This window comes from Montipora foliosa, chromosome 7, assembly GCF_036669935.1.
Source record: "Montipora foliosa isolate CH-2021 chromosome 7, ASM3666993v2, whole genome shotgun sequence".
Classification (NCBI taxonomy): domain Eukaryota; kingdom Metazoa; phylum Cnidaria; class Anthozoa; order Scleractinia; family Acroporidae; genus Montipora; species Montipora foliosa.
This window is the reverse complement of record NC_090875.1, coordinates 26,501,948-26,519,447: the sequence shown is the minus strand read 5'-3', so window position 1 is coordinate 26,519,447 and position 17,500 is coordinate 26,501,948. Positions and strand designations below refer to the sequence as shown.

The following is a 17,500-nucleotide window of genomic DNA, read 5'->3' as shown; positions in this document are numbered from 1 at the left end:
AGAATACAATGAGGAGACAGGTTTTCCCACAAGCACCATCACCAACTATCACCAACTTCTTCCTGATGGCTGTCATGATCATTAACCTTTGACCTGTGAGGAACAATGAATGTAATTTAATGTGAGTGGAGTCTTTGACCTTCTTGACTTTTGTGTGGTTTGTCAATAAGTCGTTTGTATGGTGCCAGTAGTAGTTGGATACGGGTAAGTGGAGTTTGCCTTAAGTTAGTAAACCAGCTTACTGGTGCAAGCGCCAACCACTACCATTTACAACTACAACTTGCACCATACAAACAAGCTTTTGACAAAACCAACAGAACAGCAAAACAATAACAGAGCTTCCACAGGCTACGACACAACCAGTCTTCCCAGCCTAGACAGACCAATAAGATTAGGTTTCTACTGACCAATCAGGTTGTCGAAATGTCAATGTCACTTCTTGGGACTAATCTTAACTTGTCAGGTTATGATGATACCTGAGTTCAAACCACTCAAGTGTAGTTGTAAAAATTGGGCCCAAATTCTGCACAAATGCAAATTCCCATTAAATTTACTCTGTATCGGGCCACTGCTTTTGAGAAAATCTCAGGAATAGGTTAATTTAATTTACTTATTTGGTCTCTATAGCCAACTACAACACTGGAACCCATTTAACTGTAGATTTGAGACTGATGAAGGATGGGGAGACTCACTAGCAGATAAAAATCTTATTGTCTTGGCTCTTTAAGGAGGCATCTCATTTTCCAAGCACAATCTGTAACCTTTGAAACCCAGTTCATTATGTGTAAAAAGGTTATAATTGACAACCAGGAAGTAGAAATCAATGTTAGGAGTTGCCTACTTGCTGGAAAATAATTATTATCAACCACTGCTGGCAACAGTTATGACATCCAAGGGAGGGTGGACTACAACATTACCGTAATTTATGGCTGATTTAATACCTGCACTGAAACATTTTTGTTGTGTGAAGAGTGAAGAAGATAAATGCAACAGTTTATGCGCACCCCAAAACCAAAATAGAATTATCCATTAGGGCTTACAAACAAGGTAGAATTTAAAAACTAAGCTCGTCTTACTCAGAAGCAGTTCTGCTTATGTGTAGCAGTCAAAACAAATTCAGAGTTCTACATTCATTTTAGTAGACAAATTGTCAGAATAAACAGTAACAAAGATTCTTACTTTTTGGCTGACTCTTGAAGATTGAAAAAAAGATGATCAGTACTTAAGGTAATTGATGAAATCTATAACCAAATACAGTTGCTTTGCTGAACACTAAAAACACAGGGCCATATTTTAAATTAAAGAGAGGAAGTCTGGGGCAAATTTGTTATTGACGTGAAGTGCCCGGATCAAACCATTCAACAGTTCGGCAAAAAAAAAAAAGATCTCTGGCTCTACTGGTGGTAAAATGTCGCTGATTAGTTGCTGTCTACATGGTAATCAAAGTTGTCACATAGCCTGCACCTTCCTATTACCCGCAGTGGTCCTTATTTAATGCAACCTTAACAGATTACCCACAGGGAATCGGCCAGAAATTATAGTAAGAAAACACCACAAGCTTGTTGCCACAGTGATTCAGTTAAGTGAAGGATACAAAAAGAACCTTGCTATACCTCCCAACGCAGATACATCTTCCGATTGGAGGAGAACGTGTCATGTGCCAAAACTCACAAGAAAAACAACAACAACTTGAACTTTCGCCTCACACATGATTAGGTTGTGCACCTTTGAAACAGCGGCAAATTCCATGTATTGTTCTATTTTGAGTTGAGAGGTATAACAAAACACTTCATGACTGTCCCCACGGGAAAGAGTGAGTTTTGTTTCCCCTCGCCCCTCAATGTTCCCCCAGAAACAAAACTCACTGTTTCCCTTGGCACCAGTCATTAAGCGCTTAATAAAATGATGTAACAAATGGCTTAAGGATGATTGCTAACACACATTATTTTTACTCATAGCAGAAGCAATTTGCCTTGCTTAACATGAAAAGTAATAACCCATCCCCAAGTTGCTGCATGCCTCAGTTTCAAAGCAAGTCCTGGTGCACAACCATACAAAAAGGAAATGAGTTCTGTATTCTTCCCTTTTAATAGTTGAGCAGCAAGATTCAATTTAAAACCGAGGCAAACAGCAACTAGGAAATAGCCTATTAGAATAACAATGTATAAGATTTACTCAAAAGCAGAACTTTCACTTGCTTAATTTAAATGAGCAAAAGTAAACACTCTAACAAGATCTTGTGTTGTGAATAACCTACAATGCAACATTATTTTTACACAGACAGGCACTGACAAACAAGTAGGGTTCGGTTTTCTAACGCCGATGATACACTGTTCAAAATTTGTTGATCAACAAATGTTGCAGCTCTTGTTCAACGAATGTTTAACAGTGTGTCGTGTCATGTTGAATGTTGAAATATGCCATTCAACACGTTGAACGTTGTTGAACAATGTGAACGAAAATAGAGACCAGCTCTATTCTTTTCAACACGTTTGTGCAACATTGTTCAACATTTGTTGAGCAACAAATGTTGCAAGATGTTGAACCGTGTATCATTGGCTTAACACTGTTCCCTTCTGAAACCTAAATGTACCAGAATAAGAAATAATTGACTTTTCTATTGTCTGACCGTCTAGACCTTCCCTTTCCCTTGGAATTTTCTATGACCCACTTTTTACCCACCCTTCACTTTTACTCCATAGCTGCTGTTCCTAGTTCTTCCTTTGCCACTTGAAAAACAGTCGCAACTGTTTTTAAACAGCTAAGAGACCTTTTAACCCATTGACTCCAAGGGATTCCCCACTGCCGAGTAAAATGACAGTAAGATACTAAGTCTGGCCGGTTTCGATGTCAATGGGTTCAGCTTGTACGTTTTGCTTTCCCATTTCAGACCACACCAATGTTCTTGAGGGAATTTTCATAGTTTTTCTCATAAAATATACATTCATATGCACATGCATAAGACAACATTTGAAATAAAGTATCCCCAATAGTAACATCATGCCAAAAAGCTATATTAGAAAAGAAGAATGAAACATTGCTGTAAAATAGGAGTTGACATAAGACTCATGCACAGAGAGAACACCACATGAGGATTAAAAGAAACTGTTTTATTTCATTTTAGAAACTGCAAAGGATGACTTTACAAATAACGCTTACAAACATTTTGTTTATTTTATATTAACTTTTCTTGTTTTCTTCTTATTTTATGTCCAACACTTCGTACCACAAAGGTTTTTTTGCCTTCATAGCAGTATTAACAAAACACTTAACCTTTGTTATCAATATTTTTGAGTGAACATTACTCACATTTTCTTTTGATAGCTCTGTGAGGAAAACCATCTTATTTGTGTACAGTAATTTACTTTTGAAAAGCACGCATAATTAAATTTTAAACTGGGCTAAAGCCAAACAAGCTAAACGTATTGCCACTTATGATTGTTTGATTAAAAACCTCTAACAGCACTAGATCCTTCTTCTAGGTAACATCAAATTACACTGAAACAGAAAGATAATGCCAAATTGTGACAAATATAATTTGTTAAATTCCACCTTATCTGATGAGTAGAACAATCTGGACGGTACAAAAAAATTTCAAACAAACAAATCATGTTTTCAAAAAACAGCAGAAAGTTTTAGAGATTGCTCAACACACATGCAAAGCCTTTTGTGCCAAAAACTACCCGTATCTGTTATGATAAAATAACTTGGGCGGATATTTCAAGATCAACCCTGGCATGCAGCATCATTCAACATCAAATTTAGCTAGATCTGCACATGGTCAAAAAGCAACTCTGACGATTTCTTGAACACACAAACTATAAGACTTTCAAAATGCAGCCAGAACAGAGTGGGAGAAGATTCTTATGATGTCACTCTCAGTTCAAGTATACTTCTTGAAACAGTCTCATGCAAGTTACAATAGACGACATTTAAACCATCTCGGTCTGTTGTTTATCTTCTTCTCAAGAGCTGCCTTGGTAGCTTGGTAAAATACATCTCTTACATTCTCCTTTGTTTTCGCTGAGCACTCCATGTAACAACGGGCATTGATCTTTTCACAAATTGAATTTCCCTCTTCTGTTCTCACAGGCTCTTGTTTCATCTTTGCTAATTCTGCCTTGGTTTTTTCATCATTTCTGAGATCTTTTTTGTTACCCACCAGAATTATGGGGACATTGGGGCAAAAATGCCTCACTTCTGGAGTCCATTTTTCAGGAATGTTTTCTAAGCTGTCAGGGCTATCAATGGAGAAGCACATCAAAATAACATCTGTATCGGGATACGACAAGGGTCGTAGCCTGTCATAATCTTCTTGCCCGGCTGTATCCCATAATGCCAGCTCTACTGTCTTGCCATCTACTTCAATATCAGCTACATAATTTTCAAAAACTGTTGGTACATAAACCTCAGGGAATTGATCTTTGGAGAAGACAATGAGGAGGCAGGTTTTGCCACAAGCACCATCACCAACTATCACCAGCTTCTTTCTGATGGCTGTCATGTCAGTGGTTCCTCAACCTTCAAAGGGACAATCGAAGGTTAAACTTTACCCTTCCCCATTGGTGGCACAAAGAAATTTACGAAACTTCTCTTTTCAAAAAGAAATGACCCAACAGCCGCACTATTTTTAATTTCAAAGCAATGAGGGACAATATGAATGTCAAGCTCCTAAAACACTCTTATGGTCATCATCTTTTTGGTGTTATCTCCAAATATGTACTGCAGTATAATTTACTCTTTAAAAAGATAGGACATGAAGGGAAAACACACACACCGGCACCAGTTCCGTAAGTTACATTCTCTTTTTGTTTTATTTCCTCAGAAACGAATTGTATCTATTTTCACTTCAGGGTAAACTATTTACACAGCGAGGTAGAGAGGCCAATCAAAACAGTTTGTAATTGAAAATCTAACAGATGTAAAAACAAAACTTATCAACATGTGAACCTGAACTATCGCAAATCATGATGCTGACAAACAAAAAGCGAAGGAAATGGGTTATAAATATGAAGTTTTGACTATCTATATGATTTGGGGTTAGGTTTAAGTGATATACTGTTGAAAAATCCAAGGCTATCTCTCTTTGAGTTAAAGAGTAATGTAACCAATCTTCGCACTGGTAAATCACAGTAATAACTTGGGTTGACCAGGGACCAGTTATTTTAAGCTAATACCAGTAACTGCTTAGGTTCACATGTAACGCAAGTAATGGAAGATTCACGGGAAAAGGAATTTAAAATGTTGTAGACATTATGCTTCAATGTATTGTGCACATAAACAAGTATCTGTTCTTCTCTTTAATGGTTAATATTCCATGATAGGCTTCTCACAGTTCAAAGAGCGTGCATCCACATTTTGATAGTTTCAATAGACAAAGCGAAATAATAAATCTGACAGGCCCAGTGACCCACACTACTGTATTTTAGCTCTTTTCTTGCCCTTATCATTCCAGAAACAAAATAGTTTCTTGTTCATACTGTATGGATGTTGCATTGAAGTGATAAAACATCAATTTGGAAAGGAGGTAACAATTGTTAAAAGTTCCCTTGTCCAAAAGAAAATATTAGCATTTTTGTAATGTAATGAAGACAGCATTCTTTTTTTTGTAAAGGAGATGACCAAAAAAGTTTAAGTGGTACAAAAAAAATTGGGAAGGGTAAAGTTGTAGAGGAACACGAAACCACAATGAAGACCCTTACATGACAGGTGTTAATGGATTAGCAACTACAATATTTTCTGTAGGATGCCTTTCTTTGCAGCAACAGATGTTTCAACATCCACTGACATATGTGCTTGTGTTTTAACACAGGCACACAACTGCCATTTAACACTTTGTTGCCTTTGTGAAAGGACAAGGCACAAAACAATACATTAGTATCAAAATCAGCTAGCAAAACATCAAATGAAGGTACAACTGCACCTCTGGAGCGCATACATTAACCACCATTAATAACCGATTTCCAATCAAGATCCGCTTGTGTAAAAGGAGGTGTCTACTTGCTGTTGCAACAAAATATTCTGGAACGAAAATTGCACATTCTCTTGTACAACAGTCAAGTAACTAGAGCAGGATAAGAATTAGGTTTTAATAGTGGGTATTAAATGAGCAAATTTCAAGAGAAACCTTTGTAAATCTTAGGAGGAAAAATGAAGCATAATCTTGCTTTCATTTCAACAAGCATAAAGGGTTACTTGTTCAAATAACCAACATTTTGGTTTGTAAAACAAGCTGATTAAATTGCAACCATGAAAAGATAAAATGGACGATGTTTTGAGCCTTAACCTTTGCTCGGGAAAAGGGCCAATGCTCCAAAAGTCAGTCATTTCACCTTTCTATGGCAACAAGTCAATCTTTAACGACTTGCTTCATAAAACCAAATTTGTGTTTTACTCTCCCAACAAAATTGCACCACAGCCTCTTTCCTCCTTCACCCTTTTGCTCATTTAATTTACTTGGTTTACACAAAGGAGGAAAAATTTGTAACTTTTTGGCGTAAACCAAGTATTTAAAAGTCGTAACCCTTGACAGGTGCTCTTGTATCTTACCAAAACTTTGGACATTAACTGATCACATAAAGGTAAATAGTAATGCCCCTACTCAATCTTCGTTCTAGAGGTTGGAACGAATGATAAGAGCCGAGTGCCAAGGATGTGTCACATCACACAAAATTCTCAAGATTGAGGGTGGAGTTAGAAGGAAGGAGCAATGTTTCATAATTCAAGCAGCCGGTGATCGCAAAACGGGTCACCTTAATTAATAAAATCCACGACTTGTTGGGATTACATTAAAAGGCGTTTCCACACCCATCCCTGAGAATCATAACGCTATTGTGGCTCAAGGAACATTTTACATTACAAACTAGCAAGTTGAAGTGAAACGCCAAGCCACCCAGTTTTTCAGAAAAAAATGCAGATATTCCGAAGTCCACAACAAAGATTATTTTCCTATTTGGAAGAGTCTCAAGGAGGAGACTGCAGAGGAACGCGTGCTTTTTAGTAATTGCCGGTTTCGTTCCCAAATTTAAATCAAAATTGCCAGCTAGCGCCCTACAAAAGGAACACTGTTGACGGTACCGGATAGGCAGAAATGAACACATTTTCTACCCTCGGTACCCACATTACAAGACGTTTGCTGCCGCTTAGGAAAATATTAATTCTGTAAAGGTTAAGAGAGCAAGTTCTAAAGCTAGCAAATTCAGTACTATTTAAACCAACCGCTGGAGCATAACACTTAGTTTATGGAACACACAGTTTGAAACTCCGTCGGAACGAAGATTCACGAGACATCTCTACAGCATAAAACAGATATCGAACGTTAAATAAATAAGTGAAAGACCTATTAATGATTTAATTTCTCAGTTTCACTTTTAGGGTGTAGCGGGACAGATTGTGAAACATCGCCGCCAAGAATTTGCTCTCACGGTCGGTTGGAATCGCTGACATTCTGATGTTGCCAACAGCCTTTGAGAAGCGATTAACGACTCCAAACCTTCGACATGGATACAGTCTCCCTTCTCAGAGTATAAAAGAAGCATTATTCTTTCACTTACCTATCTAAAACCAAGTAAACTATTCCTTGCTGTGTGCCAGAACCGACGAACTCAGATATCAGGAAATGGCCGGAGAACTGATCACCAAGCGCCAAAGCCACACCTTCAATATATCCTATAGGGGGGTTCACATATTCTTAGCCGCTGACCTCACGTCATATTGCGGTAAATCCCATGGGCTTGCCCTTAATGCTGATTGGTTTTAAACACAATGAGCCACTGATGACGCGCGTGTTATTCTGAGCTGGTGCTATATAACTATTCTTCCGCAACCAATTCGTCTGACAGTTTATCCGTATATCGAGTGGGATGAAGTCCTTTTATTAAACAGTGTAGCGTTTAGAAGTGTATGTTGCCTGATGGACTTTCAAGACATTTTTGTTCAGAATTTTCGTAGCATTCTTAAAATTCCTGTCTGTGGAGCACGCTTATAACGAACCGTTTCATTGGACGAGAGTTGCCTCTAAATATAGCAGCACATATAAATTCTTTGCAATACTTTCCCGAGAAGGGATAACACGTTGTGGACATTGAGGGGACATATGAGTGTGCTGAAGCAAAGAAGAAAAGCTTTAGCTCTAGAATCCACACCAACTTCGAATTGTTAATTATTTTAAAATTGTACGAAACAGATATTGTAAACGTGATACATGAACTATTTGGATCATCTTTTCATTTCCGATTGCGTGACAACCGGTGACACGGTGGTTTTCTATTTTCGCAACATTTCTGCTAGCTCATCTTTCCTTCTCTTTTGACTTCCTGTTGCTGGAGGAAACGTTTAAACGAAAGCATGTGCTTTTATGTCCTCTAACGCACATCTACGCATAGTTCAGCAGAAAGTTACGCAATCTCTTAAATTTTCGCTTGGATCACGCGACCTGCTCAAGTGTCACGCAACCACCCAAAAATAGATGACCAGAGCCAAGTCAACTTTAAATGAGGTTAAAAGTGGGTTGTTATTCATGAAGAAACGTCAATTTCCTATTTTTAAGAAAATGCACACCGTTGTACTTGCACACTGAAATTCCCACAGGACATACAATTTGCAATTGGTTGAAAAGATTCGATAACTTGCAGCCATCAAATATCTTCAATGAGTTACCCAAAGGTAATAAAACGAGATCACGAGGAAACAGCACACAATGCGAAAACTGATAGAGAGCCCTTGGGAGGTATTGATTACTTGAAAGAGACAAAAGAACCAGAGGAACAACGTGCGAGTGCACGTCAGAAAATTCGTGACCACCAATGACTCATAAGGACTTCCCGATGAGCTTACAAGGAAAAGTGCTTGTGAAAACTATGAAACCCAACCGGTTATTTTCTTAAAGACACGAAGAACATTTCTTGTTATTTTTTAAAATAGGGACCACAACTCCTCACCTTACGAAAGTCTTGTCTGTGCACGGAGCATTTTTATGAGTTGTGATTTGAATGTTTGGAATTTTTAAAATGACATTAGGAAAAATCCACGCCAGAGTCAAGAAATACTTCTGGTGCCACAGTAATAAATAGATGATCTAGAATATTCTAAGATATTTTTTCCCGTCGCATTTGTAGCTCTGCGTCAGCGAATACATCACAAACAAATGGTACACTTCCGATTCTAACAATAGGAGCCTTCGCTAAAGGGAAGATATCGTTGACGTCACCTATTGTCATTAATGTGCCAACCAGAGCTTCATTGGCTGTCAATACAAAGGCTCTTTTGTTCCTGTGGTTGGCACATTTGAATAATAAAAGCAATGCTTCTAAACAGATATCTTCCCTATTTGTTACCAACAATCGGAAAAAGGGCAGAGATAAAAATGTTCGGAGCAAGAATCCGTAAAAACCTGTATCTGCAAATAAAAAAGAAGAGAACTTCGTCAGGTTGTTTAACCGAAAGGACCCCAAATGTCTAGTTGAAAACCGGAAAATATATTTTTTTCCCTTTGGGGCTCTTTGACCGAACCAGAAAACAAAAAGACAAAACAAACAGAAAACTGCAATAACGCATTTAATAAAGAACAAAGAACCCTCTTCAAGTCAGGCCGAAATTTTCACAGATCAAAGTTACACAGAACAAGCGATAAAGGCCCTTTTACAAGTTTATTGATACTGTGATTTGTACATGTTCCTAAAATTGTGAAATGGTGGCAGCAACTTCTTCAGTCTAAAGCCTCAACCAGTACATGCCTCCTCGAATTCTGTTGTAATCTGTCAACTGCTCTATTGGGCCTGAAAAAAGGTTTTAAAAAATAATTTAGACCCAGCTGATGATGTCCGGTGAGTGAATTAGAACACGAGGATAGCCTTAACATGGACCCCAGAAGGAAGACGTAGGAGAGGTAGGCCGAAGGAGACATGGCGAAGAACGGTAGAGAGAGAACGAGGTGAACTTGGGGTCAAAGGTTGGGCAGAAGGCGGTAGTTGTGCGAAAGACCAAGAAGCTTGGAGAGAGAGAACGCAAGGCCCCAAAGGACAAGATGATGATGATAAGTCCGGTGGGTACTAGCCAATATACAGCCTCCCACTCCCCGCAGAGATGGGAAGGGGCAGCACAAAACAGGTTGATGGGTACCCGCCTATATTTCGGTATAATTAGAGTGGGAACGTCACTAGAATACTTTGTCAAATGCTTGGTTATTCTGGGGCCGGTTGTTCAAAAACTCAGATTAAAAATTAACCAAGGAGTTTATTTCTCTACTCCCCCTTGTTGTTTGACACTGATATTCAGCAAAACTTTAGATTAAAAGATATCAATCTTGAAAAACAAACGTAAGCAAAAGAAACTGTCACCAAAAATTCAAAAATTTGAAACAAACGTTTATGCTAATCCTGGATTAAGTTAATCGGCTTTCGAACAACCGGGCCTAGATGTTTCAGCTGTCCATGGAACAAAGCCATTGTCACCTGAACTGAGGATCTGAACCCAGTTTAATGAACTACAATCCTGGACAAAAATAGTTGAGACTTTTCTTAAGTTTCGTCCTTTTCGACAATAACTAAAACATGCTCATATAAGAAAAGACAAAAATTCCATCTTGAAAAAGAAACACGAGGTTTCATCTATAATGCACCTTGACACGAGGTTTCAACATTCAATAAAAGAACATTTTCACATCTTGGAGGCACATACAATAAAGTTGATGTATTTCTCAAATGATTTTCCAATTGAACACTCCGTGAAAAATACAAAAAATACGGTGCAAAAGTTCCAGCTTTTCTTACCAACTCCCACAACGGCTGGACAGCGATCATAAATGTACTTCGTTGCGATATCCCTAACCATCTTTGCATCGATCATCTGAAGGAAATAAATGAAAAAAAAAAACAGAAAATGTGAGCTCTGATCGGTTAAAATTTCCTCCCTACGTTGAAAAAGAAGTTGTTTCAAACGAAAAAGCTTCGCCGCAATATTTGTCTTTCCTTTCACAAAAAGAGTTGAAGGCACAGTGACCCGCACTGTTGAATTTCAAAGAAAGAAACGGGCTCCTGGTTTTGAAAGCACTGTCACGCTGCGTATTTCTCGTGCAAGTTGTCTGGCAACGTCGTGGCTAGCATGCAAGCTACACGAAACATTGCCCAACGTGACACACGTTACAAGAGCCACTAAACGTTGCAAGATAAGTTCCATAATCCGTTTTATTTGCGTCACTGGCGAAAACCAAAAAAAACTGTTCCCTTCGGCTCTGGGTTTCCCAAATAACTGAGACTATTCCATATTGTCACTAGGAAGGACGAACTTGAAGCTGAGACCATGAAATGATTTCCTGAAACTCTGGCGAACTTGAAAAAGATAATTCGCACAGGAAGAAAATTAAATCATAATGTACCGAAAAAATACAACGCTCGTGCAAAGCATGCAGAAAATGCGCAGCTATTGTTGTCATTTGGTTATCTTGCGTAAAAAGCCTGCGCGGATGAATGACCAGTAACCTCAAAATTCTTGCGACAAAGAGTGATGCCGACATCGCGAGGTCACGGTTTCAAACCTCGTTGAAGTCCTGAAATTTTCAGGCTTCTCTCCGCACGGGCCCCTGGGGCCCGTTTCTCGAAAGTCCCGAAAACTTTTCAGGCCCGGAAAGCCATTTGTGAAACTGCCAACCACTTGTTTTGGAAAGCCGATCTTTTAACATGTTTTTAAGGTAACAAAAAGAAAAAGAACTGTGTAGTTTGACGACTTGTATCCTCTCTGTTCTTGACTGAGATATAAAGGGAATTGTGTCACCCGAAAATGGCCCGTAAAGTTTCGGGAATTTCGAGAAACGGGCCCCTGGGCCGAGATACAGAACGCGAGCATACGGATGTGAATCCTTCATTCTTTATTTTCACTCTGAAAGCGCTAGTACCCGATTTCTTTTAGGATACTTCGCCCCCATTTTACGACGTGAACGAAATGGAATAATCGCTAAAGACTTAAGACAATGCAAAGTTATATTTTGAAGTGATGTTATTATCAACGTCACGGTCGCAGATCTTAAACTCCCTATTGCTTTCCGGCGGAAGCGTTAGCATCGACGTAGCAGGAACTTATTTGTGGCAATAAATTATTCCTCACCTCAATTCTCTTGTCAAGTTCTGGAAGAGGGATTCGTCGATCGTACGTCAGCATTTGTCTAGAAGAAAAGAAGGATATGCATAAAATTTGAGCCCGGGGCGAATTTCCTTATGTGTGAACGTACTCAGTAGTTACTTTATGGACTGAAGGGGTAGTTTCTAAAGAAACTGTGGTGCTGCGTAGGTGGGGAAGTAGTATACAAAAAATTGGTTTTTTTCAACGGAGTTGATAATGTAAATTGGCCGCGTATTGAGACTCTAAAAGTACAGAGATACTAAAAGCTAAATTTTAGAATTTCTTTACTTTTAGAAGCTCGGTGACCAATTTACATTATCAACTCCGTTGATAAAACCAAACTTTTGTATACTTTATGGACTGCCATACAGAGAGGTCTTTATTTGGAAATCCTGTTTATACAGGACAGCGTGACAGCGCTCTTAAAGTTGCTATTACTTGGAGCAGCTTTTTTGTGTCTTAACGTTTTCAGTTCTTATACACAAAAGATATAACAGGTGAACTACCATTCTTCCTCAAGTTCGTTTCAAAATGATTATCCGCCTCTACTAGAAGATCGGCATAAGACTCCAAAATTTACTCTTATTAACATCGTGCAGAAAGAGGAATTTAACTAAACTCTTAAAATGATGGAAAAACAGAGAGAAATGTTGGTTTCAACTGTTTTTTCATACTGACCGTCCGATGTCTTCACATATGGGCGTAGAACCTAACAAGGTAGCGAAAAAGGAAGAGATGTATAAATAAAAAATGGGTTCGCAAGTTGAACATGCTGTAATATCGATGGAAATGCTGAGCAAAATTGAAAAACAACGTAAAACAATTTTATACATTCAGATTAAGGCAAAAAAAAAAAAAAACGGAAAAACGTTTTATTGCAATGGTGTTTGAAAGGAGTGGCCTCATACCATCAAGCTGCATCAGTATGTTGGTTTTCAGGAGATTTTTTGCACGAGCCACCTCATGTTCTGTCACACTGGTGCAAATTCGCATCCTGAGGAAAGCAAAGTCATAGTTCACACAAATTTTGGTAGTAAAGTTGTTACAGAACCTTCTTTTAATCAACAGACAAAAAGAATACACCTTGTGAGGAAAAAAAAGCGGTTCCCCTTGATAGTCTTCATTTCAGTTTTAATACTTAAGGATTTCATCCACAGAAGCAAAACTTAGAACCACGTTTTGACAGCGTTATACACAGGGAAGTACTGCTCAGAAGCTTTCATTTTAACGCTCGCCTTTTGAGATTTCATCCACAAAACTGTAAACACGAATTATCTTTTATACTATAATATAAACGGCATCACTGGAAAGTTCCTCTTGAACTGCCATATGACCAAGTGCATTTGCAGAAACTAATACTGAAACAACAAAGCCTTCCACACTTACCATTCTTTCTGAACGCAGTAAATTGTGTTGTCAATACTCATCTTATCAGACACAAAGTAAATTCCCCTATAGAGAAACAAATAGACGTAAACAACGTAAGTCTAGAAGTCCATCAAATTCTCAATTTTACACATGAAGTAACACATTGCTCAACATCCCACAAGTTTTGCTTCTTTAATTTGTTTACTTGTCTGTATGGTGCAGTGATTAGCCTGGAAAACGTTAAATGCCCTGTAAGTTCAATTACCTACAATCTTCGATAAAGTTTGGGACACTTGCTTCAGAGGGTCATGTTTTGACTAAATGCCAATTAAATATGAACAACGAAATTCAAGTGCATTATTTTCCACCCCCCCCCCCCCTTCCCCCTGGCAATGTTGGTAAACAAACAAAGTACTACATGTACATTGCTCAATAAAGCAACATTGTAATTGGGAGAAGGGAATTTATTGTGAACAAGGGGTCAGTGTCCCAAACAATTTTGATGAAGACAGTAGTTCTTTCACTTACCACAGCCCAGTGTCAGTGTAACAAGTGTTAAATGACATAAAACTGTGAGCTAGGTTGTGTTGAACCATATCCTGTAAACAAAAAACAAACAAACAAGAAAAATACAAATGAGTAGCTTTTGAAAACAGAGAAAAAGTTACACTTCAATAAGAAACATTCCATTTTCCCCAACATGTGCTTCCCTTATTTCACTAACAACTTTCCAAACTTGAGCAAGCATACCACTGTACCTGTGCAAGTTTGCTGCTGATGTTTCTTCCAGCACTGAAGGATCTGTCCCAGTTTCCAATCAGCTTCAAAGAAATACAAGGGAAGGTTAGAGTTAATCTAAGTAACATGGCCAAAACAGCCAGACCTTAAAAGCTTTTTTTGGCATATCACATTTAGCCACATTAGTTGTCAGTGAATGCAATTTTAGTCCAACCACTTCCATAACATTAAATTAACATTGAATGCAAGGCCGTGGTTCTTTCAACATTTCACTCCTAAGAGTGAGAGTAGGAGATTTACTCTGTTAAAAATACTAGAGGGTTTTACTAGTCAATGGGAGCCAGTGCAGTGGTGACAGAGTTATCCCTTACCCTCCAAAGAGTGAGATTTATAGATTTTACTCCGTCTGATGCCAGAGGATTTTACTCATCAATAGCCCATTTCCGAGTTGCTGCATGCCTCAGTTTCAAACCGAGTCCTGGTGCACAACCATTCAAATGGAAATGAGTTGCGTATTCTTATGCAAATCAAACTCATTTCCCTTACAATAGTTTAGCACCAGGACTCACTTCAAAACCGAGACAAACAGCAACTCGGAAATGGCCCATTGCGGTCACTTGAGGTATGAATGGGTTAACAACATCTTGGTCCACTCAAAAACTATGTCCCCTTTAACCCTTCCCTCCCTAAGAATGATAGCTGTAGATTTTATTCTGTCTAATGCCAGATGATTTTACTCATCAAACGTGGCTGCTTTAAGGGGTGAGAGACAGAGTTGTAGATTTTACTTGTCGATGAAGCCACTGTAGGGTCTTTGGAGGTGAATGGGTTGAATGGACTAATTGTACACTGGGAACAATCAAGGAAGATAATTATTCACTTACCATATTGGCGACCATAAGTGCAAAGTAGTCAGGGTGAGTCCAGCCACAACCTTCCACTGCAATGGCAATGTGAGCAAGTGGCATGTCATCGTCACGCACCCGAATCTGCCACAACATAAAAATTAGGGACCTTAAGCAAGGACGATGACAACGACGACAGCTACGAGAATGTTGTCTAAAAATATTATAATATTTCCTTAAGCAAGGATTTTGCCATTACTCCAAGTTGTGAGGCTTGGAAAGTGTTAATTAATACACATTCCAAAAATAAAATTGGTTAGAACAGTGATGACATTTACATGTAGAGTGAAAATTGAAAATTCATTGTCAGGTGCTCTCATCCTCCACATGACCTCAAATTTGATCATTTCACGTTGTTGTCAAGATAAGAATGGCAAAGAGAATTTAATGTATCAAAATGTAAAATGCATGTGCAGGGCGTGCAGAACTATTGTTTTTGCTATTTAAACCTATTGTTATGTGGCCTTCTCATAGCCATCGTTGCTGTCCTTGCTTAATTGAGGTCCCTGTTGACATACATCAAAAAATGATTCATAATGCAAGTGCAAGTTGCACACTATAGATGATAGATATCTATGAACTTTAGGAATTGAGTTCAAGAGATTATTTTTGTGAGATTCAACAAAATGACAAATGACTGAAAATGTTTTTCACTTATGAGTCCTAGGAAGGATGAACAGTCTTGCCTTGCATTTTAATAAAAAATTAATGTAAAGGAAAAGAAACCCAATAAAACTAAACCCCTTTCAAAAACACTAAATTTAGTGGTTCTCTAGCACTCTTCTGAATCAAAGTTTCACCATTTCATTTTTAACAAACCTCACTCCCAGTGTATCTGCAAGGCGTCAATTTATCATGAGTTTCATAAGTGGACCTCAAGCCGCTGAAGTGTTGATCAGCAAGTTTGACGAGCGCATCATGATCCACACCTGTCAGAAGATGAAGGGAAATCTAAACCTTATGGGAAAGAACATAGAGTTCATTTTAAGATTAAATTCACCGGCAAGGTGAGCTTGGGGATAGACGTCTGAGAGAGTCATGCTGGATGCGCATGTCCACGCACAATGAGTCAGTGGCAGACATGGTAAGCCTATCACAGACCACTTCCTAGCACTAGGCACAATGATGCCGCATTAAGTGGAATACTTACCAAGCTATCCCTGCCAATGGGAGAGGTGGGCAGGAGCAAAACTGATGAGCTCAAAAAGCAAGTGCACTAGCTTAACGAACCGCAATGAGTTGCAATGTTGAGCATGTGAGGCCCCTGCACAATGCAAGAGGTGCCTCCATAGCAGTACTGTATATAACACTGCTGACCAGCAATGACATAATTATATCACCTTGGCCTAAATTTCAGTTAGCCACATTATAATTCAGACAATTATTGTGCAATAATCATGAGGAGAATAAGTTGGATCACAAGTTACCTCCAGCAGCAGCAAGAACTATTCTTGGGGCACTGTAGTGGTTGCTGATGTATTCTACAAGATCATCACGAGATATTGTCCTGAACACACAAAACACAAGTAAAAAACAAGCTCAAGCTGCAAAAAAAACTTTCCACTCATGAATGCAATAGGGGATGACAATGACACTGGTATATTTCCAAAAAGACTAATGGCTCAGTAGAAGAGGTGCACTGTAAGCCCAATAAAGCTTCATTGAAGTTTCACACAGGAAGTCATCAAGGTTTGCAACAGGGCATTTTAATATGACTTTTTTTTGTAAAAATGAAGTGAGGAGAGAATATGAACAAACCACATGCATGTTTAACATAAGGTTTCACCGAGGTGGTTGTCAAAGTTTTGCTGCCAGTCATTTTTTTCAATTTAGCGATGAAAATAAAATTCCACAACGTACCTGCAAAGCTGATCATGTTAGCAGATGATAAGCTTGCAAGATACTTGCCAAAAAGAATTAACAGATCTGTTTTAACACCTTCAACACTAATGCCAAAATGTATCCAAAGAAGCCTTATTATTCTATTAAACAACATCTTAATGCCTTTGCTAATAGACCCGTGCACTGCCCACCACACAACTTAATGATAAAGTAGACTGCTAATGATCATAACAATAATATTTAACAATTATTCGCCGAAGGCGAAGCGATTATCTGTGAATATTTACCGATAATCACTGAACCTGAGGTGAATAATTGTTTTAGTATAAATACACAGGTGATTATTTCAAAAAAGAGAAAGAAAAAAAAACATTTCAACAAGAAATCATCTTCACTTACAATGGCAAAACGACTACTGGCAGCCATTTTGTCCGTCCAGATGATTATCGGCTGATAATCTGAGATAGCGAGCCAATGAGAACACGCGATTTTGTATAATCACCTGTGTATTTATACTTATTATTATTATTACT

The 17,500-nt window shown here is 38.4% G+C and overlaps 2 protein-coding genes across 3 annotated transcripts in view; both read right to left on the bottom strand.

Moving 5' to 3' along the window:
* Positions 1 to 7,674, bottom strand: part of LOC138011598 (ras-like GTP-binding protein RHO) — an 8,641-nt gene extending 967 nt beyond the window's left edge. The window contains exons 1-2 of one of the 2 annotated variants that reach the window (XM_068858677.1): positions 7,554 to 7,668; positions 1 to 93 (exon numbers count right to left, since the gene is read on the bottom strand). The exon at positions 1 to 93 is cut by the window's left edge and continues 967 nt beyond it. In XM_068858677.1, coding sequence (XP_068714778.1) covers positions 1 to 82 — 82 coding nt within the window. In that variant the 5' untranslated portion in view covers positions 83 to 93; positions 7,554 to 7,668. Of the gene's footprint in view, positions 94 to 3,095; positions 4,522 to 7,553 lie in introns of those variants that run through there. The other variant, XM_068858678.1, reaches the window with a different exon arrangement.
* Positions 7,675 to 9,539: 1,865 nt separating this feature from the next.
* The window catches only part of LOC138011596 (mitochondrial-processing peptidase subunit beta-like), a 12,154-nt gene continuing 4,193 nt past the window's right edge, over positions 9,540 to 17,500 (bottom strand). Inside the window, exons 7-17 of the mRNA XM_068858675.1 lie at positions 16,553 to 16,632; positions 15,945 to 16,054; positions 15,105 to 15,209; positions 14,241 to 14,303; positions 14,011 to 14,081; positions 13,501 to 13,566; positions 13,023 to 13,108; positions 12,793 to 12,823; positions 12,100 to 12,157; positions 10,770 to 10,845; positions 9,540 to 9,776 (exon numbers count right to left, since the gene is read on the bottom strand). Coding sequence (XP_068714776.1) covers positions 9,712 to 9,776; positions 10,770 to 10,845; positions 12,100 to 12,157; positions 12,793 to 12,823; positions 13,023 to 13,108; positions 13,501 to 13,566; positions 14,011 to 14,081; positions 14,241 to 14,303; positions 15,105 to 15,209; positions 15,945 to 16,054; positions 16,553 to 16,632 — 811 coding nt within the window. The 3' untranslated portion in view covers positions 9,540 to 9,711. The remainder of the gene's footprint in view (positions 9,777 to 10,769; positions 10,846 to 12,099; positions 12,158 to 12,792; positions 12,824 to 13,022; positions 13,109 to 13,500; positions 13,567 to 14,010; positions 14,082 to 14,240; positions 14,304 to 15,104; positions 15,210 to 15,944; positions 16,055 to 16,552; positions 16,633 to 17,500) is intronic.